This window comes from Gallus gallus, chromosome 1 (genome assembly GCF_016699485.2).
Source record: "Gallus gallus isolate bGalGal1 chromosome 1, bGalGal1.mat.broiler.GRCg7b, whole genome shotgun sequence".
Lineage (NCBI taxonomy): Eukaryota > Metazoa > Chordata > Aves > Galliformes > Phasianidae > Gallus > Gallus gallus.
The window spans coordinates 132,202,020-132,227,487 of record NC_052532.1 but is presented as its reverse complement, the minus strand read 5'-3'; the positions used below and the strand labels follow the sequence as shown (position 1 = coordinate 132,227,487).

Sequence of the window (25,468 nt, the reverse complement as noted above, 5' to 3'; positions counted from 1 at the left end):
GTACTGATGCCACATGAGAGAAACTACCTCACGTTTTTGCTGTTAAAATTCTCTTAATCCCCACAATACAGTAACTTTGGTCTAGAAACACTCTTTGGCTTCGCGTGTACTAACCCCCTGCTGGTAACTGAGAGAGCACTAGTAGATGAAGGCTAAAATTTAAATACCACTCAAACCACCCAGTGGTAAAGACCACAAAGTATCAGAAACCATCCTCTGGTAATGTTTATTATTTTATTTATTTTTAAACCCAAACCATCACAGTCAGAGAGCACAATCAATAAGCCACACCATAAGTTAGAACAAAGAATACAAAGCAATTTAATTGACTGAAACATTTTCTTGTTCAGAATAAAATGACTGTGTCTGCACTCACATCTCTGTACGTCAGTAACACTTTATCTTGGGCTGAGTACATTCATAATTGTACAGTGAACATACAAGCAGGGAGACAATAATGGAAGGAACGGCTAAACAATGGCTCTAGATCAATGGCTTTCTTTTTTCTTTAAATGTTTTTTTTTTTTTTTAACTGATAGTAAAATAGCACTCTTCTTTCAGATCCTCACTTGGATCTGAAAAGTTTTCTGACTTGGTATCAATTTCAGACTCCCAGAGACCAAAACCAGGCACTCTAGGTAAAGAGATGCTCCAGAGGCCAACCCAATCTACCTTAGCACAGGGAAAAGCAAAAAGGTCTAAGGTGTCCTCAGAGAGGCACCTGTGGCTGGCCTTATGCAGCTGTGGCCTTGAACTTGACCAATATGTCTAGCATACTTTTCAGAAAAACAACTGTTTATCAAACATAGATACCTTTCCAAACTGCAGAACCATTTCAACAAGGAATCTATTTACAGAAGGAAAACTTCAAAAATAGAGCATGAAATCAATGTATTCCCTAATAGCCTAAAACCGGGCAACAACACCACTACAACAAATTCACAGCATATTTTATAAAAAAAATACAAAAACTCTTAGTTATTCACTCCAGTAATCTACAACTGTATCTGTCCACTTCAAGTACAATGTATGTGTAGGAGATCTATTCATGTTTTGAGCTGATTTACAGCTCTACACATTCATATGCTGAAGCATCTCCAATACTACTTAGAGCTTAGTCCTTAAGAACAGCCTTATTCCAAGATTAGGTGTCATACAGACTGCTTTAGTCACACACCCGTATATAAATCTGAAAACAGTAAAAATGCAGGTGCAAGTCCCAATGGCAGGAAGAACTGAATTCAAGTGTACAGAAAGTGACAATTCTTGCTACTACTGTGTTGCTGTGCCTCGCTAGAGCAGTCAGATATGAGCTAAAACCAAACCTCACCTAACGAGTGCTCTGCAAAACCAGAGTTACAGGCACAATTAAGTTGGAAAATTATAATAGTAGTGAAATTTTGACAGGATAAAACAAGTTCTGATCCCATCTTCAGAGCAATCACCTCCCTTCTTCAAAGCCTACTGTCCAATTTAAAAAAAAAACATATGTAGCACATTTTTTTTAACTGGAAATGGCAAAACCCACACATCTCTATTGTCAAGATAATTGTAATACTGAACTGCAAATACTTTTCTTCTCAAGTGATTGTTAAAACAGTTCTTTCTATAATACACTGTAATTTCTTCCTGTTTCAAAGCCTTGAAAGGTGGGCCATGCAGCACTTCTGTTTTTATTGGTAAAAGAACATAACCACTCCTTTTATGTAAAAGGAACTAACTTTTAAAAAGTTATCTGAAATATTTATAGTATTTATAGAAATGATAGTGAAGATCTTTATTACAAAATGCATTAAAGAGTCACTTCATCTAACTTGGGCAATCAGGATATAAACAACTCTTCACATACTTCAAAAGTTTAAGTATCACTTGATTTAGTACTGATTTTTTAAAAGATAAGCATTTGGTAAAGGCAGCTACATCATAACAAACATCAACTATAACAAAAGTAACATATATAGTAAGGCTCAAATAAGAACAAGCAATATTGAATTTTAAATGTTTGCCAACTGAAAGGCCCAATTTGCAGCAGACTTACGGAATGATGATAACGCCTGCTCTGCTGGGCACTTGCTCACAGGAGGTTGGATACACCCATGGGTAGGGCAACTTTACAGTGTAATGACTTCTAACTTAATAATTACACATGCATGCAGAGCTCTAGGCTTCCCAGACTTGCATCAGAATTTATACATTCTTCTTTCCCTGCCCCTTCAAATTTTCTAATTTTCAAGGTCAAGAAGAACACAAAGAAGAACAGATGCAACTGAATGAGAAAGACCTACTGACATCCGCCAGCAAGCAAGCTCCAGCAGACCAAGAATTAGCCAGAAGTCATCTGAATCTATGAAGTTTCAGGAAAGACTCGCACCTGATACTGACTCGAGGATGGTCCCTATGCTTCTACCCTTCTGCAAGACTTGTGACTTTAAAAGTGAGACTTCAGAGTGACCTACATGCAGTCCTGGACACAACCATTGCCCTCACTGTACCATCCATTCTGTCATCAGTGTGAGAGAGCATTTTCCCCAAGTACTTAAATAACTACTTTATTAGTAGAACATAAACAGATGCAACATACTACAGAATGTGATCCACAGAAGTACAACTTGAAGTCCCAATAAGGTTATTCCCAGAAGCCATTATAAAGATGCTTAAAATATCAATGCACGGGAAGACGGATGTCCACCAGTGTCAAGACAATATCCTACTACATAAGGACATTTTGAAAAACATCAAAGAAATTCTGCTGCTTATTGCAGCGTGCTAGGCATTCAATTCTACATCATCCATGCACACTTCTGCATTTGGAGATGAACAATGTGCTTGTCAAATAGAGCATTTTAAGAGTTCTGCAAAGTTTGATAGTAACTGCCTTTCTGAATTCTCACTTTACTGTTCTGGGATTCCTGGAGGATGCCTATGCTCTGTGGAATCTTATCTGTACCATCTTTAATTGCTACTGTGGAAAAGTCAGATCTAAGGATTATATCTACATGTATTTTTCCCATATTACTTTAACTTTGTATAAAGGGTTTTGCTTCCTTTCCTGTGCCATAAATCAACAATGTAAAGAAATAAAGATGAGCATTAAAGTGTGAAACCAAAAGAGACCTCGTTACTTTAGTAACACTTAAACTCTCTGAAAGCCACTACTCTGTTATTTCTGTTACCACAAAATAAAATGAAAATGTCTCCAAAATTAGCCATATTAATTTTTAAAATGACAAAGTCAAATATATCACAATGGGTACTTTTCATGGCAGTATGCCCTTGAAAGAGCCACCCAAAAGATGGAATGTTTTAGGCTAAAATAACAAGTAACCAATCACATTTCCCTGGTCATATTTGTGACCTCTATATATATTAAAAACAAAGATGTGCTGCGAATATCAGAAAACGTATTTAAATTTTTATAGCTAAAATGATTTTAGATACAAGAGCATTACATGCAGCCTCAGCGAGAAAATCAGCTCCCACAAAACGTTTGCTCAGTTTAATATCTGGCATCAGTCACAACCGTAAGTGCAGATGAATAAAAACACCAGCAACAAAGGGTTTTAATAAACTACATCTAGGTGGTGGTTGGCTTAATTATGCCAGTATTAACCCTTTATCATGATAATGTGCTCATTATATCAAATGTTAAAACTTCAAAGTTGACCTTCTTGGGGGTTGTCTGGGGAAAGCGTGAGGAAAGAACAGGGAGAAGCTTGAATTGATGTACTGTAGTCTAATCAAAGATAAGAACAAAACAAAAGTTAAGTGACTCGTTCACTTCTCCCCTCCCACTTAGTGTTAAAAAGCAGATCAAAGCATTGAATAAATCATGCAGATAGGGAAGAAATATCTGCAAGCTATACCAAGAAGGAGGTATTATAGTCACTAATAAACACAATGATAAACAAGTCATCTAGAAAAGTTAAGCATGTGGATGAGACTATCAGTTTCTAGCAATGCCATTTTACACAATCACCTAGAAAGAAATACTTGCCCCCCCCCCCCCCCCCCCCAAAAAAAAAAAAAAACCAAAAAAAACAGTAGCCACAAAGAGAAACAGAGACAGGAAGCAAATTGGGTATTTACTTTGTAATACACCACTGAAAGGTTTGCAGTGCAGATCTCTATGTTTTTATTGCATTGTGACTGAGCACCAAATAAGCCACTGATACAAAGTACAACGCACTGTATATTTCACAGAATATCCTGAGTGAGAAGAGATGCAACAAGAATCATTGAATCCTGGCTCCACACAGGACTAACCCAAAATCAAGTCCTGTGTCTGTCAGTGGTGGTCCAACACTCCTTGAACTCCAGCACTCGGGGCCGCGCCCACCGCCCTGTGGTGCAGCCCCTTTCCCTCACCCCCAGCTGCCCCTCCCCTGACAGCTCCATGCCGTTCCCTCGGGCCCTGTCGCTGTCACACAGAGCAGAGCTCAGCGCTGCCCCTCCGCTCCCTGTGAGGAGCTGCAGCCGCCATGAGGCCTCCCCTCAGCTCCTCTGCTCTGCGCTGAGCACACCGAGGGGCCTCAGCCTCTCCTCATAGGTCTTGCCCTCCAGAGATGAAGTATTCACAGATGTCCTTTGAACGCTCTCTAGTATTTCTTTTACAATTCTCAAACTGGGAAGTTTTTCATATCTGTAAGCCAGTCGTTTTTATTAGAATACACTCGAAAACACAAACTTCCAACATGCAAATTTTCTCAGATGAGAAACTAAAACAAAAAACCCTGAAGAACTAATCCACGGCCTGAGCCTCACTCTCAAGGGCCATAAAATTTCTGTTTTCTAGGGGACAAAGAAGTCACACATGATCCACATATCCAATAAAGGAAGCGTTTTCTGCCACTGAGACAATTATTTAAACAATACGTTATTCCATAATGATATCCAGAAGTCTGATTCAACATGAGACGAAATTGGGCCTTTGAAGTTCCATCATCATTCCTAAATTCACGTTTGCATACTTGCAATCTGACAGACATGCTGCAGCACATACATGCACAGCACAAAGTGGAAAGTTTAGAGCCTTCACAGACGAGAAATACACAGGAAGAAGTTGTGAATGGCAGAGAGAAGCCCATGGGGGGGAGGGAAGAAGAAGCAGGAAGGGAAAGCAACAGAAGTTTTCAAGTTTTATGCAGCATGACTAAGCTACGCTTCCTTAACTAAAAAGCAAACGAAAGTTGGTAGAATACAAGTTTAACAAAATTCACTTTACCATAATATACAAACTGGCTCGAGCTTCAGATTAAACTATGCAGTAATTGCCTTATTTCAATACATAACATTCAATCTTCTTGTTTACATTATCAAAGTAAAGATAAAATGGATTTAATTTCACCCGACATGAAAAACCTGCCACATCCTCACATATTCTTCAGCATTTTCAAGTTCACTCTTTGCCCTTACTAACCTGTTCATCAAGTATTAGAAACTTATTACTAGGTAAGCCAAAACATACAGTATTTCCATATAATTCAGGAGGTTTACATCACAAGATATAGGTAAGTATTTAATCAGGAGGTAACAGAGATGGGCAGCAGGTGATACTAATAGGGATGAAGGCTTTTTAAGTACAAAATGAGAAGAGTTTCTTTGCTTTTCACCCCAGAGATTTCTCAGAACTTGTTACAAAGAGATGCTCTTAAACTCACATTTAGGCAGTACAAGCATACACATATGCTGATCTGTGCATTCCATTAAAGGCAAAGGACTATCTGAGGAGGCTTCAGAAAAAGAATTAGGGATTAGGAAGAAAAAAAGGACACATTTTGTTTCTCATATACTACAGTTCCATGTGAGGGAGAAAAAAAGCCAAAAACAAAAAAGAACCAAAAACGAAAGGAAAACTATTGAAAGCAAGATCATAAAGCTGTTCTTCAAAAGTGCTCCAAGAACTTTTGCAGCAAGTAAACAAATCCACTCGTTTCTCAATAAATCATTTAAAACTTCAGTGAAACAATACAAAAATCTACAATCAGAGTTGCAGTTTATTCCCTCTTTACTTGCACAGAATTATTCCATCGTATACATCACTAAGTGGATTAAAGAATTAACTTGATGGATTCTTTAATCTATTTCTTATGCTAAGCGATTTAGTTGTCTAAGCCTACACAATATTCATTCACATTGCTACTATTCGCACAATTACAGTGGGTATTTTTAGTGTAATAGCTGAGGCTCTTGTTTGTTAGCAGAAAATTGTTATCAAATCTGCATAAACCAGGTGAATCACTTCATATTTGTAAAAAGCTTGTCCTTTCACACACATTCAAAGAACATAAAAATGGTATAGCTAAGCAAAAGAACTTTCTGTTTATAAGAGTTTAAAGATGAAAAATTACAAAACTTTTTACAGTTTATTTTTTCTATACAACAACGATACTCAAAAATCTACAGAATTTTATTTGATTTTTCTTATACTAAACTTCTTTATTCACAGAAAAAAATATTAACAATCTCACAATAGAATGGCTCTATTAAACCTTTAGAAAACTCTGCTTACCTTTTCTGTTGATATGAACTGAGGCCTATAGTTGTCTCAGTCTGTAAAAAATAAATAAATAAATTGAAGAGACCGACAGTATTATATTTCCTGTGAGGGCAAAAAAAAAGTCAACATCTGTAACAAGCTATTGATCACATTTTGAACAACAAAAGAGGAAGTTCTGATTCAGAGGAGAAAACGTATATCAGCTTTTTTTATAATTAATTACTTGAAGAAATTAAGCCATCAGCTTCTACCCAAAGACCACTTGGCTCCAGACAAGAACTGAAGACAGTTCAAGTGGTAGGGACTGCTACAAACTGTGAGACAGGCAGTATCTTAAGGCTGAGGAGAAGATAATATTGTAGGGAGCAATAGAAAAAGCTACCAGGGACATAAGAAACAAATTACAAAGGAAAGCATATAGAACAAGTATCAGTCAAGCAATAATCCTACTGGTGTTATTCAACAAACTAGAAAACAAAGAACATTATAACTTCGACTTAATTAGGAAACTTCATCTCCTTCCCTGCTAATGATCTCCTAGCCTCTATTATTCATACCTTTACTATCCCTCTGCTGGACATTACAGTTAATCATATGAAAAGAAGGAGGTAAGGTTGTCTAAGAAATTCCAACTTGTTTGCTCTTCTTTAAGAAATCCCAGTCAAGAAGGCTCTACATGGAATGTCCTCTGACACATTCAGACATATCCATTTTTTGAAATCCCATTTTGATCTTGGATTTGAGGATCAGATTTAGAATTTCAGTTCTTCTCTTAAAAGTATCTCAAGGCCAAGATCAAGAATTTTAATCTTCTACAACAGGAAAGGAAGGTTACAGTTCTGATAAAGTCCGTGGTACATATATTGACTCAAATGACACCATTCATAACTCTAATAAAAGGAAGTTACTTCACAGGGTGAATGATAATTTTTCATTTTGCATTTGAGAACTAAAAATCAACTCCCTTGGCTGGGCATTTCATTGTCTTCTAATGCAGCTACAATATATATTTTCTGTCCTTTGCTAAGAAAAAAAAGGTTTTGTTAAGAAAAAATAAACAAATCTTTACTTCAAATGTGAAAATCCCTATGAGTAAAGAACATATTTTTCTTTTTGAAGACAGTTTGTTGAAATTTTGTAATTATTACTATTGAATCATTTACTTCATAAAAAAATTATGTTCAATTCACAACAAGGATCAATTCTGAACAGGAAATGTCAGTAATATTTCAGAGTTAAGATCAAATTATTTGGTTTAATAACCCTACAACTGATATCAAACTAAAGAAAGCTGGAAGTAAATTTACTTACCATTTTAAAACCAAGATAACATGAGGATTTGATTTTAATTTTAATGACCAGACAGAGAATCAATTAGCTTTCTTCTTTTAAAGTCTCTGGGAGAGATAGGCAGACTGCCTGGCTAGGACATGGCAGGAGGAAAGGATTCACAAGAAATTATGCTTTGCAGCACAGCATAATCAGGGCAGTTTTTCCTCACTAAACAGAATCCTAAGAGACAACGTAAGTTGATCTGTATTGCCAATTTTAGTATAATTTAAAAATCAACACATTGGGAAGCTTTCATTTAAGCTTATTACATTTGTACCATAATTAACTATTCTTCTCCCCATTTTGCTAGTTCCATTCTTCCACACTATGCATTGGTACCAGTGACCTACTGGAAAGAGACAACCAATAATTGCTGAGACAAAGTTCTTCAGAAATACTGTCATACAGTCAAACTGCTACCTGATGTTCACAGATATAACTCGTTCTGAGTTCTTTACCGCTACTCTTAACAGTGCAACATCCACTACAATCAAATACAATCTTCCTTTCAGTAACTGATTTTTCTTTAGAGAATCAATAACTAAGGCACATTGTTAAATTACCAGCAGTTACCTGACAGATGACAGAGCCAAAAGGCTCGGATCCTATGACAAGGCAATCAAAATAGTTGCTATCAACACTGCCCCATCCTTGACAACTAGCTTTGGCTCTAGCAAGAGAGCACATTATTACATTTTAAGCTATTTGCTAAGAAAAGTTGTTTGTTGTCTACTATTTTAAATGCTGTGACTAGCAGTCCACGTGCCCTAATATTAGCCTCAGTGTAAGACCCTATTCAGACCAACTTTTAAACAGAAAGCAGTGGAGATCAAACTTAACTCCAAAAACACAGGAACAAACAAATATACATCGTTAACAATACTACTGCACAGCTAGAGCTGTTAAATTCTCTGGGTGATCCTACACACAACTTTACTCTCCTGTATTCTGTAATTACAGATCAGCAGTGAAAATATTAGTTTAATGTCTGTGTGTTGAGTTTAAAATCACAAGTCACCTTGGCAAATTCTAAAAACAAAGTAAAACTCTACTGAAGATTTGCTTATGAAGAAAAGCCTGTTTGCGGTTATAGATGTCTATTAAATACAAAGCAAGATGACAAATTAAATTAAATGACTTTTCTGAGGTTTGAAATCAGGGTCAATCAAGAGCAAAGAGACAGCATAGGAACTTCAGCAGCTCATCAGCTCAACCATAGCATCATGGAACTAAACCAAAAATAAATCTCATGTGGCAGTTTCTATAATTATCGCTCATTTTTTTTTTATTACATGTCAGCCTTCATAGTCTCACGGTAAACAAAGACATATAAATGTGTTCAGTTACATGTTTTAAATTACTTTTACTTGACTGTCAAAGTAGTATTATGGATCTACAGTGTTTTTCCGGTGTGACTACATCTCTTTTCCAACTGTCAAACAAATACCAAGAACTAAAAAGTGTGCACTGATCAACCTGCAGTATGGGTGTGCGGGTTTTGCAGAATACTGATGGTTTATCAGGTAAAAGAGAACTAAAAATTAAGCTTTAATAAATACAGGTTATTATTTCCCACTCTAGAATATACATCTGTAATACAGCAATACTAGAAAAATATGATTTACAGGAAAATTACAACTTTTCTGTACAGAGATATTACAGATAACAACATACTACCTTGCAATTGTAAGCTTGATACAGATCAGGAAAAAGGCTGCATGTGAACACTGTTAGTAATTCAAGAGTTATAAGCTAAGCTACAGGGAGAAAATTTCAATTGGAACAGTTTTATGATTCAGCTAACTGCCCAGCAGCACCAAAAAATAAGGTCAGCATAGGAAAAGTAGAAATATACTGAGAGGAATAATGAAGCAAGAGAGGGAAAGATCACCCTTTCTATGAATACTGTAGGCTTAGAAATCCTCCTACCCAAATGCTTGCATTCAAGTCTTGGAGATACTTCTGAAAGATGTGAAAGCATTCTGCATTGGGTTCAGTACTTGAAACAACTTGCCCTGGGAAGTTTGCACCCTCAAGAAAGATTTCACATAGACAATCTGTACCTGGAAGTACACCCCACTAACTCAGCAACAGTTTTGGAACGATCCCGGACAAAAAAAGAATCAAAAGCCCCAGATCTTACACTCTGAATGTCACCTCTAAACATTGATGTTAACTTCAGCCAGAAAAAAACTAAAAATCCCAACCAACACCTAAATATCTCACCAGTTTGTTATAACAGCTAGTCTTTATTTTTTGCTAAGAGGTCGCATTACCTAACACTACATTCAGTTATCTAAACATAGGCCTCTGCTGCCACTTGAGATCAACAGTCTATGGCAACGTGCCTGCTTCCAAACTGTGCCTCCTCTGTCCTATGCCATATCTACCAGGTCCGTGTAGATGTCTTCAATAGCCCAGAGCTTCTCTAAAAGCACTGTTTACCCATGTTTAGACAACTCAATTAAAGCCCCAGTGTCTTAAACAAGGTTAAAAAAAAGGGCGAAAGAGGCAGGGTGTGTGTGTGGGGGGGAGGGGGGGGGGGAACAAAAAAAAGCTCTTAATGAAGACCTGAGGTTTCTTGGCACCAAGTACATTTCTTAAACATTACTGAAATTCTGAACTACCAAAACTTTCTGTATTCCTACACTCTTCTGGTTCTCACCTTCTATAAGCATCCTACATAGTATTTTATACTGCAGCAAGTTCCCCACTTGTAGAAAAGCTATGCACCATAAGCAACAAGATGTTGACATGAGCTACAAAACTGATACATAGATGTCTTCTTCAGTGCACTGCTACGTTCATCATCAACTCTATGTAAAGACAGAGGATAATTAAAATAAGTGAAATTAACAATTAATACCTTGCTTGAGGTAATGAAAAAAAGACTGCTGTAATCTGGGAGGTAGCTGAAAGTGGGCTGAGTCATTCTTGCTACACACTTTCATGACACAAACTCACATAAGGAAACAAAAACATCAGTTGACTTCAGCTGATGCAACATATGCTGTGGACTCTGGCTTTGCAACAGTCAGCTACTCCTGGGCATCAATTAATGATTGTAAAGCCTGGGGGTGGCAATTCTTCCTGCACAAGAAGCAACTGCAGCTTTTAAGGAGCAGAGGGACTTAAGCAGCTCACAAGCAATGGCAAAGAAGTGAGATAATACCTCACACGCTGTAAAGGAGTTCCAGAGGCCACCTAGTCCAAACCCCTGTTCAGAGCTCAGTAGACAGTTGGCCTTCTTCACTACCAGGGCACAAGGCCAACCTCTTTCTCTTCAGCTTGTTGTCTACCAAGACCTCCAGATCTTCTCTGCTGTGCTGCTTTCTAGCCAGCCAATGCCCAGCCAGTCATGTTACTGTGTTACTCTGTCCCAGTTACAAGTCCCTTTAAGCAGAAGCCTTGCCTTCCCATCTACCAACTACTTTGCCCAATTTGGCAGCATCTACAAACTCGGTGAGAGTGCTCTCCTCCCCATCATCCAGACTGATGAAGACATTAGGCCATACTGACCTCAGTATCAAGCTCCAGGGGACATCACACGTAACTGACTGCCAGGTGTACTTTGTACTGTAGATTACACCCGCACAGGTCAATGGCCCAGGCAATTTTCCACATACTTTTCTGTCCACTTATGCGGTTTGTCTCTTAGCATTTTGTTACATGAATATTAATGGATATAAATACATGAAATGTGATTATTAATGCAGATCACATCAGAAACATTTTTTAAGTCAACACAGTAGAAAAATTTGAGGTAATAGAAAACACTTCTCAACTTTATGCCCTGAAACAAGTTACGGTTGCCACTTCTGTAAAGACACTTCTAAATTTACCGTGCCATAAAGAATGAAGTACAGATCATGCAGATAATACTAAAATTCCTTCAGCTAGAGATAGCAATGCTTATTTCCATACATGTAACACAATCCCTTAGCATTCAGCTTTCTCACTGTTAAGCTACTCCAAGTCATATTAAGACTCCCCCTACCTGATTTTAAGGATGGTTATATTTCTGCTTACCAGCATTTGTGATTAAAAGTTTACAGCAGTTTCCCAAAGACAGCAAATACATATTACCTATATACAAAACTCACAGCTTGCTATTTCTATTCCAGTGTTTCTTCAATAGCAATAAATAGCAGTAAAAAAATTCTAGGAGTTAGTCTGTAAAAAAGCACTTCACGCAGTTAAGATTAACACAGCATGAGAAACTATAACGATTAAAATATTTCACATAAGAAAATTTGCCTGAAATCTGTAGGACTAGGCTATTTAAGGAATACTAGTACATCAGAAGTAGTACTTTCCAAACACTCAGTCTGAATGGAAGATCAACTGTATTGCACTGGAAACACGATATGTTTATGGCAAGAGATCTCATGACAAATAGGCTGACCTGGGAAACAGTCTTTTATGAAGCAAAAGCGAATGAAAACTTTATTCTGAAACATTAATTTTACTTTACTGACTACTTTTCAAAATAAAATGCTCAAAAAGTAAGTGCGTGTTAGCTTAACGTGAAAGGATAGGCTACAATTGTTACTTTTAATAATTGTTTCAGCACTCCTAATATTCACAGATGACATCATCACCAGAAGGGCTGGAAGCATCTGTCAGGTCTGGATGAGGCACTGAGAAGAGGGCCTGAGACTGATAAAGTGAAATTCTGCAGAAGGAGAGCTCAGCTATAAAAGAGTAAAACGCAGTTTAAATCCATAGGCAGAAGTAATGGATTTATTCAGATATAAACCTTTAATTTAAGCATATACACTAAGGAATAAAATTCTCACTCTGTTAAGACAGAGGGAAAAGCTATATGGTGAAGTATCGTGTTCACCTCAAATACTGCGTTCCGTTTTGGACCCCTCGTTACAAGAAGGACATGGAGTTGCTGGAACACATTCAGAGGAGAACAAAAAAGCTGGCAAAGAGACTAGAATATAAGACAGATGAAGAGGAGCTGAAGATAGAACTGGGGCTGTTTAGTCTGGAGAAGGGTAGGCTGACAGGAGACCTCACTGCTTTCTACAACTACTTGAAAGGAGGTTGTTGAGAGGAGGGTGTCAGTCTCTTTTCTCGGGTGACAAGTGATAGGATGTGAGGAAACTGCCTCAAGTTGTGCCAGGGGAGGTTTAGATTGGCTATCAGAAAGAATTTCTTCACAGAAAGGGTTGTTAGCCATTGGAATGGGCCGCCCAGGGAAATGATGGAGTTCTGGAGGTATTTAAGAGACATGTGGACATGGCACTAAGGGACATGGTTCAGTAATAGAACTCAGTAGCTCACTCTGATGGTTGAACTTGGTGATCTTAAAGGTCTTTTCCAACCTAAAGGATTCTATGATTCTATGTGAAGCACTTTCTAATCCACATACTGAAAGTCCACGTCCAGAAGTAGAGTCTTTACTACAGTTATCTCCTAGCATCACTTAATGACATTTCCACTGTGATTTTATTTTGCAAGTCATTTATTTACATATGTAAGGATTTGTGCTCTTTCACAAGATACAGATTTGTTTTTACAATAACATATCCGCACTGTTTTGTTTTTCAATTGCACTGAGTAGTCACAAGAGGTCACCATATAAAAATTGACAGAATAGTAAATAAACTGTAAGCTCGAGTAAACATGCTGTATCACTCTGATTAAAAGGAACTGGCTTCAATTACATATTTTTTGTCCTAAGAGCGATGAGCTCTTAATATCATACTACTTAACACATAAACCTATCATTAAGAATTTGTCTCTCTTGCTGTACTTCAAAATTATACAGCACATGTTAAGAAAAGAAGCAGCCAAACAATCCAAAGATTACAGAGCAACATCCAGGAGTGTTTAAACATAGTTAAACTATTTTCTCACTGTCACATCTTCTAACAACATCAGAATGATTAACAATCCATTTCGGGTTTTTTTTTCACTTTTTTTTAAATCAATTATTGAGGTGCTTCACAGTAGTACCATTACTTTCTATTTCTGAGAGCTACAGAAGTTGAGTACTAAAGTAATTGAGTAATTTTAAAATCTGTAAGATTGATTTTAATTAGTTAAAAGGAGTAAAAGAGTCCTAAAACATATAATCCACATCCTTTCCAACTCAAAAATTGTGCCAACATCTTGGCTCAACTGATTTGGTCAGTCGTTCATATTAAACACTTCTTTTCAAGCAAAATATATTCTAATAGAGAGTGCAACAGAAAAGCTAAACCTAGTCATCTTTTTTCTCTTATTTATTCTGGTAAGTGTTATTTCCAAGCAAGTTGAAGAAATCTCCTGAGCCAAACATGCAGTAATTGAGACCACAACCAGTATACGGAAAGCTTCCACTGTTCTACTTCGTATGTCAACAAATAAGCTACATATGTATCTAATATGGGAATGTGTTTAATACATGACAAATAAACAACTGTTTAACTAGAAATGTGCTCTTTGGTGTTTTTCGTTTTGTTTTCTAACTGCAACCTTTTCAATTGTTTAGATCATTGTGAGGGATCTTATCCTTGTAGAATGCGACTTTAAAAGTTATTCTTATGTTAAAGACCAAGAAGAAAAAACAACTTAGGAAGGTAGGCAGGGGTGGGGGAAACCCCCATCTATCTAAAACAGGGGACAAGAGCCTCAGGACGCACCAAAGCACATTTGCCGGAAGGCCAAAACATTTTTGGACTGTCTGAAGTTTCCTGTTTGCCCATCACCGAAAACTACTTAGCTAGGAGTTTGAAAAAGCAGCTATCAAAAAATGAGATGATGAAACACTGTTAATTCAGATAATTTACTCTGAGTACATACCTGCAATAGGTCTCCTTCATCAAAACGTAGCATTTCTATTATGCCATCCGACTGGATGAAAGCTGTGGAGAAAGACAAAAAATTCAAGTTGCTTAACAGAAAAACACCTTGTTATTAATAAGAGCAACATGCATCTAAAATCTGCAGTACCTTGTCTTGTAGATAGAGCCATGACTACCCAAAGTAACAATTCAGAGTTTAGCATCACAAACATGTGTTTGCTACTTTGTTAATTACCCTCAGAGCTCCTAGATGTTCATACTGATAAGCAACATTCACATCAGAAGATTGATCTGCAAAGTAAGTTAGCAATTTATTGTAGGTTCCCCAAAAAGACTGGCTGTACCAAGCTAAGGCTAAGTCAGTATTTCAACTGTATGAATTACTGGGTAGCTAAACAAGTTTGATGCACTGAAGCCCATGGAAAACTCTGATGCTTACAAATGGAACTTCAGATTCATTTGTACACTTAAATCTTAACTGTACACCTGGAAAATCTTGTTCACGCTGTTTTCTAATCCTCATTGTGACTCTCCAACTTGACAGTAACATCGCAGAATTTGAAACAGCTTAGTGTTTGGATCAAGAGCTTCCATGTAGTTAAAGCCAATGAGAAGTTCATTCCTCAGTCACAAATAGGATACACAAAAACAACACAAGTCTTCGAGATAAAATACAGCTATAACCTCAAACCGAAAAACTGAAACAACACAAAACCTCCATACTGTGGTATAAACAACTGATCCCTACCACTTTTTCTTATGACCGCGTTCATCATTCTGCTTGATGAAGTTTAGAATGTAAGAACACATCTCTCTCTGAAAGGAGGAGCAAATTCAATGAGAAGACGTTAAAAGTTTTCCAGCTCACAGAAACATACTGCGTGCTTCTGAAAGACAGAAACTGAATCTCAGCCCAAAGAGGGGGATTTGAACCTTTATCCCCCAGTTTGAAGGTCAGCGTTCCAATAAATACATATATTATGGGGTCACAAACAATGCCACTTTCCTCAGATGTTTTAAAAATAAAAGGAGCATGCATTATTTGCAAATGCTACCTAACATAGCAGTGTTTGCACATCCTGTTCTGGGTCCCCAGCTCCCCCTGTTTTCAGATAGATTCTCCTGAAAGATACACCACTCCTATGTTTTGCCTCCTTACTATCAAAAATGAAAGTTAACATAAAACAAAGATTGCCACTGTCATCTCTGTTTCTCTCTCTCTCTCCCCCCTTTTTTTTTCCCTGAAGCAAAGCAAACCACCACCCCGCTCCAAATAACATCACACATTATGCATTTACTTTTCAGGCCACCATGCTTCAGAATCCTGAAGTTCAGTGCCACAGGGCTGAGGATGCAGACCAGCTTATCACAGTCGAGGGGGAAGGAGGCTCAGGCTGTGAAGGACACGCATGTTCTGCAGCGCACTGACCATGGCATGAGCAGGACTAGTCACCACATCAGCAATAGCTTACAATTTTTCATGTGTTATTATTACTACCTTAATGAGTTTCAGAACAAAAGGCATCCTCAAACTAAGAACAGGGGTTCTGTCAACCTTTTTACACAGAAGAATTATACAGAACATTGGACAAGAGCAAAAACAAAAAAGCCATGGGAGCAAAACATCATTTTACTAACTGCTACAATATCAAGTCCTAGAATTCAATGAGGTCTGGGCTTTTAAAACCTAAGTTATCTTAGTAAATCTATCAGTTTAAAGATTAGCCCTAGAAACAAAGCACAAGGGGATTCTTGCATACATACTGTCAGTTGAATGGACAAGACATTTAACTTGTTGTTTAATTTTGCCTTAAAAACTACTCAAAATCTATGAGAATTGCAGCATGAGAAGAAAGAAAATGAAGCTCTGACATGCTGTGTTAAGAACTGAAGCACGGTATTTAATCAAAATTTCAGAAAAATGCCATGCCTATCCTCCATGCAAAAAACCCAAGCTACGAACTAACTGATTCAGAGGAAAATTTCTTATCTTTTAACTAGAGAGAAATCCAGAATGAAACGATGTTTACTAATGTGTTTCATTGAAACCAAGCTCAACAACAGTTCCATAAAACAATTTATCTATGAGAGCACTTGTTTCCTATTAAAGAAGAGCAGTGTACTTCTAAGGCTGAGCTTTTCGGCGCTCTTTTAGTTTTATAGCTACCACCAGAAAACAGCTTTTTATATTTGTAATCTATCATCAACCAGTGAAATGCAAAAAGGTACTTTTTCAAGTGTACATTGTTGCATCAAATTCTTTATACTTTCTTACAGTTCTCCCCCCGGTTTAAATATGATACACGCAAAGAGCAGAGAGGCATCAGTTCTCCTGTAATGATGAAGCTCACAGAACGTAGCCCAGAATGTAGCCCAAGCCTGACACTCGAACAGCCTGAGTTCAGGCAGCCCTTCTGCAAACCCCAAACACTTTCTCAGCCACTTCACGGTTACTTCATCTTTGGTTTACCTTAGGAACAAAGCAACAGATGTTACAGAACATTCTGAGCGGATGACACAGTTAAATAGAAGCGCCATTCATCACTGGATCATTTAGAAAATGTTTTCAGAGAGCAGGTGACAGTTAGTGCCAGGTGAAGTCAGACGCGCTGCAAAGCTTGGCTGCTGGCCATTTCACAGCAGTTGCTTCTGAAACCAGATCACGAAGATGTTTCTGCGGTTACACCTTTTACTTTGTTTTAGACTGTCTTTCAAACCTCTGTATTTTATCAGTGATTTCATCAAAGCAAGGAAACGACAAGTGAATACCCCAACTCGACAAGATGAAAGCTTGTTTTTGCAACCGACTCCTCAGACCCTCAATCCAGGATGAAGCAACAAGTCGCCTCATTCAAATGAGGCAAAAATGATGATATTTTATAAAACCTCCACTGTCAAGTCGTAAGGAATCACCCAAATTCCTATATGCGTCTAGCTCTCAAACTGCCTGATACAGCCCAGAGAGGACAAAGGCTCCTTCAGTGTGAAATGCAGGCACTGCTTCCTTCTCAGTATTCACCCATTCCAGAATTAGAAGCAGTTGCTCACTATTTGCACTTGCAGTATCTAAGCTAAGCAAGTTCACAAGCTTCTGCAGTATAAGTCCAAAAATAGTTCTCTCTGTCCATCTTTACAAGTCATGTATGTCACCAGTGGAGGTTATTACCAATGCCAAAAGACTCTGTAAGCAATTAAGTGTGAGATCACTTGGGCATGCTTTATTTGGTGAACCATTCCCCCCATGCTACAGAGGAAGATGACTGCTTCTGCAAAGTCCCTGACAATTTCTTCTGGAACAACTCCTTCTCAAAGCTTGCAACGATACCATTACACTCCATAACCAGCCTCATACTGTAGCCAGCCTTTAACACATCAGCAAACATACTTCCATAATCTGCAACAATGATCTGCGGCAGACGAAGAACTGCTGGCTGTGCCATTTCACTCACCCCTGCCACTTGCCTGGCAGCTGCTCTGAGATTGGCACAACATAACATTTGGGGTAGGAAGCATTTCAGCTGTCCCAGCATGATCGACCACTGCACAAATCAGCAGCCAAGAAGCCAAATTACACATCAGGAAAATTATTTCTTCCTGAGCCTACAGGCGACTGAAGCCCTGAAGCCTGCTTATAATAGTTCTTAGTCAAACTTTAAGTGTTACTAACATGTTTAGGGTCCACAGAGGAAAAGGATGAAGATTCAAATCCATGGATTTCAAGGCCAGAAGAATCATCGTCTCCTCTTTTCCTTCCCAATGTATTTTCTTCTAGTCGGATGGAGATCCTTCCAAACAGACAGCCTTTATCCTTCCAAGCACCCCCAAGAAGCCAGTTGGCCAGATACACACAAGTTCCCTACACTATCAGTCACTCTCATATTAGGATATTACATGATTGCAGGGTCAAATTCATTCAGCTTCTAGCCTGCACATTCTGTTTACTTCTTTTCAAACAGTATGTCAGTACTGACAGAAGTGATATAAGCAACAGCAAATGCTAAAAATACTGGGGTTTGTTTTCTGCTTTCACTGTACCACCTTTAAATGCAGGGCATTTTTAAGTCTTCCATAACTGTACAAATTGAAAAACAGGCAGAACAAAATTAATCACCATAGCTGTAACCCTCCCCCCGCTCCAAACCGCAACTTTCTTTAACAATAAAAGCACACTCTATACAGACGTTATTACCAGTAGATTTCCACACTTTGCTCTTTTCAACAATGTACAGTGTTTGAGGCTACACAAATACTTAGGGTAAGAGAATAGGAAACATCACCTAAGCCAAAACAGATAGCCAATTAAAGTTCTTCAAAGCTTAGATGCCATCTTCTCACAAGTTACTATACAAGTAGCTAGCAGACACGTTTTCCTCAAAGACACTTATATTTTAACTGTTTCTGCTTTGTGCATTTTGTATTTCCACTTTAAATAAGAAAAGCGCAGGCCTATAACGCATCAAATAACAAGAGAAATGTTAAATCCCACACTGCTCCAAAGTAATATGGCACATCGTATCGAAATCACGTTAGTCACCATCAATCTTTAGAGAGGCCTGAACTACATGCAAGAGAATAAATTTGCATGTAATGCGAGACCACTGAATATGCCAAGACTCTCTGTGCGTAGCGATAAAAAACATTCTCCATGGTTCAGAGGTTATGAGGCCAGCTTCTGACTGAGATCTGATTTTTTAAGGTGGCTTTGCAATTTTTTCCCTTTCATTTGGACACTGACATCTACTTTGTTCCAATGGGAAGGAATTCCTATCTCCTGGCAGACAGACTTGTAAAAAACACTGCTCTGAAACACTGTTTAGGTCTGCAACAGCTTCTCCACACTGCGCCTTCATTTATTTTTATGTTAATTATCATTATGTGTGCTCTTACATGTTTTTAACAAGTATTTTCTCCCTTAATTCTTGTCTTAACTCATTTTCTGACCTTTTATAAACTGTATTTATAGAACCTGGTTTCACCTACTCTGTGAATTTTCTCCCAGTTCTGGAAATACTGTCCAAACTCATTACAGTAGGATGAGATTATATAAATCTCTCCTAACTTCCACCAGAATTTTGCCTTGTTTTCAAAAGTCCAGTTTCTAGCCCTTTGTCTCAATGACTAAGCTCATTTCAAATGAACTATAACCACATGAGCCAGTAATTACAGTGCGCTACGTGTCATGCACTTCTGTCTACGTAACTGTAATTACAGCATTTGTACTACCACCAGTTAAACAGCACAGCTAGAACTGGACAAGTTGGTTTCAAAGCTCTGACTACGAATTAACTGCTAATGCACAATCACACCATTTCAACTGTCCCAAGCAATGGAAAAATGAGCAGCATATGAAGTCCAGGCAGTTGGGTATACGATGACAAAACAACATTATTATGAAAGGAAAAGTACATGGTAAAAATTACATATGCACAGACAGTTTTCTACAACCATTTTTATTGGCAACGAGATTATAAAAGTCTGGTGAGCCTCCAGAAACACACCTCAGTTCAGAATTCATAAGAATAAAAGCCAGTTAAAAAAAAAAAGCTGGCAGTCCCAGATGGGAAAGACAGTACATACCAGCCTGAACTTCTGCCTACCTCCTAGCAGGTTCTCTGGAAAAGCAAGAGATCATTCTCTCATGAGCCAGTGAACGTCAGTCAGGCAAGCAGCTCAGAGACAGAACTGCCAGTCAGCACACTTCCTTTCCAGCTAAATTCTCTTGCAGTTCTGGAGCCAATTCCTTTGTTTCTTTTCTAGTTGTCCATAAGGAAGAGAAATGGATAATTTTTCTAACAGACCTCAGGAAGAGCCCTCACAGCCAAGACAGTGAATATACACAAAGTAGTAAAGAACTCCACAGGAATCACAGGATCATAGGTGTCGGAATCACTCTGAACACCTTTTACTTAGCAGTATATTCGTTCTTCATTAACAACCTTAATTACCATTCCTTAAAAAAGGCAGCTTGCTAAATTTTTATTTACTGTTGACATGTTAGCTGAAATTAAAACCAGCTCTAGATAATGCACTTCAGTCATCATATGAAAACATAAGCAACATATTAAGCTAAGTAAAACAAAGAATATTCCTTAAGAGCACCATTTGGTACTGATTATAAACGTTAATTTCTACGGCTTTAGATAACGCACACTCCAATATGCTCCTAGGCACAAAGCTATGCCCAAGTTAAAACAATATAAACAGAGACAGCAGCTCACTTAGACTGCAATATCCCAATGTGTGACTATTCTACAGGGGTGAGGGGCAAATAATTTGAATTTTACTGCACGCAAGAGGACAAATTTGAATCTATACATACAGACTTAGTTGGGTGTAATCTTCTGCTAATTTGTTTGTGTCTCTTTTCTGACTTTAGATACAGGATAAGCTGCAGGCTGGTTTCCTTTATACAGCAAAGCTCCTTCCTAGGAAAGATAGCTATCACATTACATTCATCCACTTATCTCTTTCCCCTTTAGTTAAGACAGACGCATATTTTTAGCAACTCAGTTGTCAATCCAGTTTTAAAAATCAGTCACAAATCAGAAAGTGACAACACGGTTGTAACTGTACTCTAACTAGCTAACTCTACTGTAACTAACTGTAACCAACTCTAATACACATCACAGACAATGAAGCAACAGCTTAGTTTGGGAAAGGAAGAAAGTGGCCATCCCTCCTGAACACAGTTCACACATTCACTTGCCACATTTGTTTCACTTTTTAGAGATGATGCAACTGTTCAGAGGTTTCTTCTAAAAAGAAAGCGGGAGCTTGCACTGGCCAGAAGTGTTGTCTAATACATAAATCCTTGCAAGAAAACTATAGGATCATATACTGGGGGGGGGGGGGGGGGGGGGGGAGGGGAGGGAAGGCTAACTGCAGACCATATACTATACTTAACAGGCTGCTTTTATTTATTTGAAAGAAATACAGGACATTCAGACCTAGGGTTTGAATTTGGGGTGGTGCTGTGTAGAGCCAGGATTCAGACTTGATCCTTGTGGGTCCTTACCAATACAGGATATTCTATGATTCTACAAACCATGGGGTACGCAATGGGGTACCTTTCTCAGATGCTTATTCTATACTCAGCCTATAATTCCACCTTGTGGATTTCCCCCTTTATCCAATTCAGCTATAGCAATTATTTATTTTAACCTGACTTTTTTTGTGAAAGGTTTTTAAAAGGTTATTCTCTCCATTGACCACAGCAGTCAATTTCAGATAATCGCATGAAATACTATAAAACTCAAGTGTTACATCAAAGGCTGCTTTAAAATGCCTCTTAAAAACATGTGTTTCAGGTTGGTGCTTTACCTTTAAACATTTGAGTAATTTCATTTTTTTTTTTACCCCAAAAATACTTAACTGCTGGTTCCAAAACACTGCTTGAAAAAATAATGCCCCATCCTGCTTTTCTCCCAATCAAGATCTCATACATGTGTTTGAGAACACGTAGAATAAAGAGAAGCTATTTCCATACCTGGAAAAAAAAAAAACCACTTCAGTTCACATTATTTTTAACCTAAAGAGAACAATGCTTCTGACACTCATGGAAAAAAAGAAAAAAGTTAAATAGAAACCCAGCATCTGAAAATAACTTTTTTTCTGGCTGTGGTCCACACAAATTGATTATGGCTTTTTATTCTACTGATGCTGATTTTGAATGTTTTATAATTTCAACACCCTAATTTAGATTATGCTTCTACAGACTCGTTGCAACCAAGCTTGCACAGACACCATTAATTGTAACTAGCCTTAAAAACAAGATACTCTGTTCTGCAGTGAAAAATGGGAAAAGTGGCAAGCTGTCCTGAATTTTTATCACATTACCTAACTTACTTGAGTTCTCAAATTTTAGGCAGAAACTTCTAGCAATTAATGTCGCAATTAATTTTACTATTCATATAGCACTGCAAACCGATGTGCGCAGAGAATTTGGACCTACTGGAATTCTAACCCTTTGAGCACATAAAAACATTTAATATTAATCATTTAATATTAAGTGACAGTAATTGTTTACCCTTTCCATCAGCTTTCCAAACACATGCTTCCATGAAATAAGCCACTACTGAACAGACCTATGAAACTCCAAAATGGATTGTGTCAACACAGTGCAAAGACCTGCATAGGAGATGCATCCGGGTTGATTAACGACCTTAATAAACCTGTACAGAGAACAAGATTTGTTCTTCACTCTGTAGAAAAGTAGAATGAGATTTTCATAGTTAAAAATAACAAAGCAGATACCACGTTGGTACCAATATCTGAATGTCAGCTGGAGATGGGAATACGACCAGCTAAAAGCTACAGCTTTGCTCTGTATCGCTAACCTCAAGCAATACCATTGCACAGGAACAGCGGCCTACTCAGTGACACAGTTCTGCTCTCCTCTTCTGACCCTCCCTCTCTTTTTTTCTGCCTAATCACTTATCAGGGTGGAACTGCACACATTCACAGAACAACTACAGAACTTGGAAATTAAGCTACTTTTCGCTCAGTAAGACTTTGAACTGCTTTAAGGGAACACTACAACTGGAGGGAAAAATCCCTGTGAGGGAAGAACCCAATATCTCCACCCTCTTTGTTCTCATGGGGCAACTGACTCAAGTGTCCACTGGAAACAGCTATTAAGCCTGGAAGACAAGGGAAAGAGCAGCAAGATAAAGCTTAATCAGCCACTATGCAAAGCCCATAAATACAACAATCAAAGGTCAAGAAAAGGTAGCAAAAGCCTTAATGTTAGAACTCTAGTGCTAATGAGGTAGCACTGACAGTACCTATTGGTTGTTTAGCAAAGCATTTTGTTGACTGCAATGTGGGAACACAGATCCGTGGAAAGCTGGCTGCAGTGTCTGATAAAGCCAGAAAAAAAACTGGGTGGAGAAGAACAGCTGCAAGAAGTTCTGTGAGAAGATAAACCACAGACAAGAAGCATGAAGTGAAATAAAACTCCAGTCTTGGAGGAAAAAATAAATCCCAAACTGTTAACGAGAAAAACATGGGAAGCAGTCACCCCTCAGGAGAAAATAATCAACCTCTTCCATTCAAAACCTTTCAGAAAGTGCTATGATGATCTCGGCTGACACCCTGCGTAACACAGATCACGACTGTAGCCAACAATTCCAAAGCCCCAGGCTTAGTTGCATGTTGTATTCTGAAGAGACATCTAATTCTACTTCAAAGATGGCAAACACCACAGAATTCCACACAGCACTGGAGTGTCCCTTAACTAAGATAACAGTTAGTTGTCTTCACTCAAAAATGCCTCTTTTTTTTCTACTTTGATGTCTCTAGCACCTAGTCTCAAGCTAAATATGCTAGATTAACGATCCTTCAGTAATGGAATCTTTCCCCTGATGTAGGTACTTTAAAGTATAACTAAAGTCATGCTTTGTATCACGCTAAATAAATAAATCATGCTAAATGTATTTCATTTTTTCCGTACCCTATTCTCATGTCTCTTTCCCTAGAGAAATTCAGTTTAATCAAAGGAAGGACTCATGGGACTCATCAAGCACCAGAACTCTGATCAAATTTTCCTTGATAAAGTGGAATTTTGTTTCAGGCTTTTCCTCCAACAGATAATGATATTCAGTAATACCACAGAGTAGCGTAACTTCATCTGTGAAGATCCCATCTCTGTCAATTAAAATGACCTCTCTTTCTGCACTAGATGTAACCAGTTATCCCCCAAACCAAGCAATTTATTCATCATTTCATTAGTTTGGAAGATAATGCTTCACCAAAGCTATCTGGGTAGGTCATGACCAGGTTAAGCTATCTAAAAGGCAACTGACAAGCTGTATAGAATCATAAAATCTCTAACGTTGGAAAAGACCTCTAAGATTGAGTCCAACCATCAACCCATCCCCATTGCGTCCCCCAGAGCCACCCTGAACACCTCCAAGGACAGTGACTGCACCGCCTCCCTGGGCAGCCTGTGCCACTGCCTCACTGCTCTTTCAAAGAATTTTTTCCTAATATCCAAACTGTGCAATCTGAGGCTACTACCTCTTTCCAGGTTCCTCCTTATTACTGTATGATAACAAAAGCAGCTACACCATAACACAGAAGTTCCACATGCACACCCTCCCTCCAATCTTACATTTAGGAGCAAGAGAGTCTGAGTGCTTTCTCCCACCTCTGACAGAATTAAGCATACAGACAGCTGGGGGCAAAGGTGTCCCTAGATCATGGTCATTTCTGGTACCTGTATCACAGAATCATAGAATCTCTAAGGTTGGAAAAGACCCACAGGATCATCCAGTCCAACCATCCACCATCACCAATGGTGCTCACTAAACCATGTCCCTCAACACAACATCCAAATGTTCCTTCAACACCTCCAGGGTCAGTGACTCCACCACCTCTCTGGGCAGCCCATTCCAGTGCCTGACCACCCCTTCCGAGTAGTATTTCCTAACGTCCAGCCTGAACCTTCCCTGGTGCAGCTTGAAGCCACACCCTCTAGTCCTATCACTAGTTACACGAGAGAAGAGGCTGACCCCCAGCTCACTACAACCTCCCTTCAGGTAGTTATAGAGAGCAATAAGGTCTCCCCTGAGCCTCCTCTTCTCCAGACTGAACAATCCCAGCTCCTTCAGCCACTTCTCATAAGGCCTGTGCTCCAGACCCCTCACCAGCTTTGTTGCCCTCCTCTGGACATGCTTCAGGGCCTCGATGTCTTTCTTACAGTGAGGGGACACAGTACTCGAGGTGCAGCCTCATCAATGCTGAGTGCAGAGGGACAATCAGTTCCCTGTTCCTATTGGCAACACTGTTTCTGATAGAAGCCAGGATGCCATTGGCCTTCTTGGCCACCTGGGCACACTGC

General features: G+C 38.5%; 1 protein-coding gene across 1 annotated transcript in view; it reads right to left on the bottom strand.

Annotated features, from left to right (window-relative positions):
* The window catches only part of TMEM131 (transmembrane protein 131), a 91,527-nt gene that overhangs the window by 55,566 nt on the left and 10,493 nt on the right, over positions 1-25,468 (bottom strand). Inside the window, exons 2-3 of the mRNA NM_001012694.3 lie at positions 14,627-14,688; positions 6,509-6,549 (exon numbers count right to left, since the gene is read on the bottom strand). Coding sequence (NP_001012712.3) covers positions 6,509-6,549; positions 14,627-14,688 — 103 coding nt within the window. The remainder of the gene's footprint in view (positions 1-6,508; positions 6,550-14,626; positions 14,689-25,468) is intronic.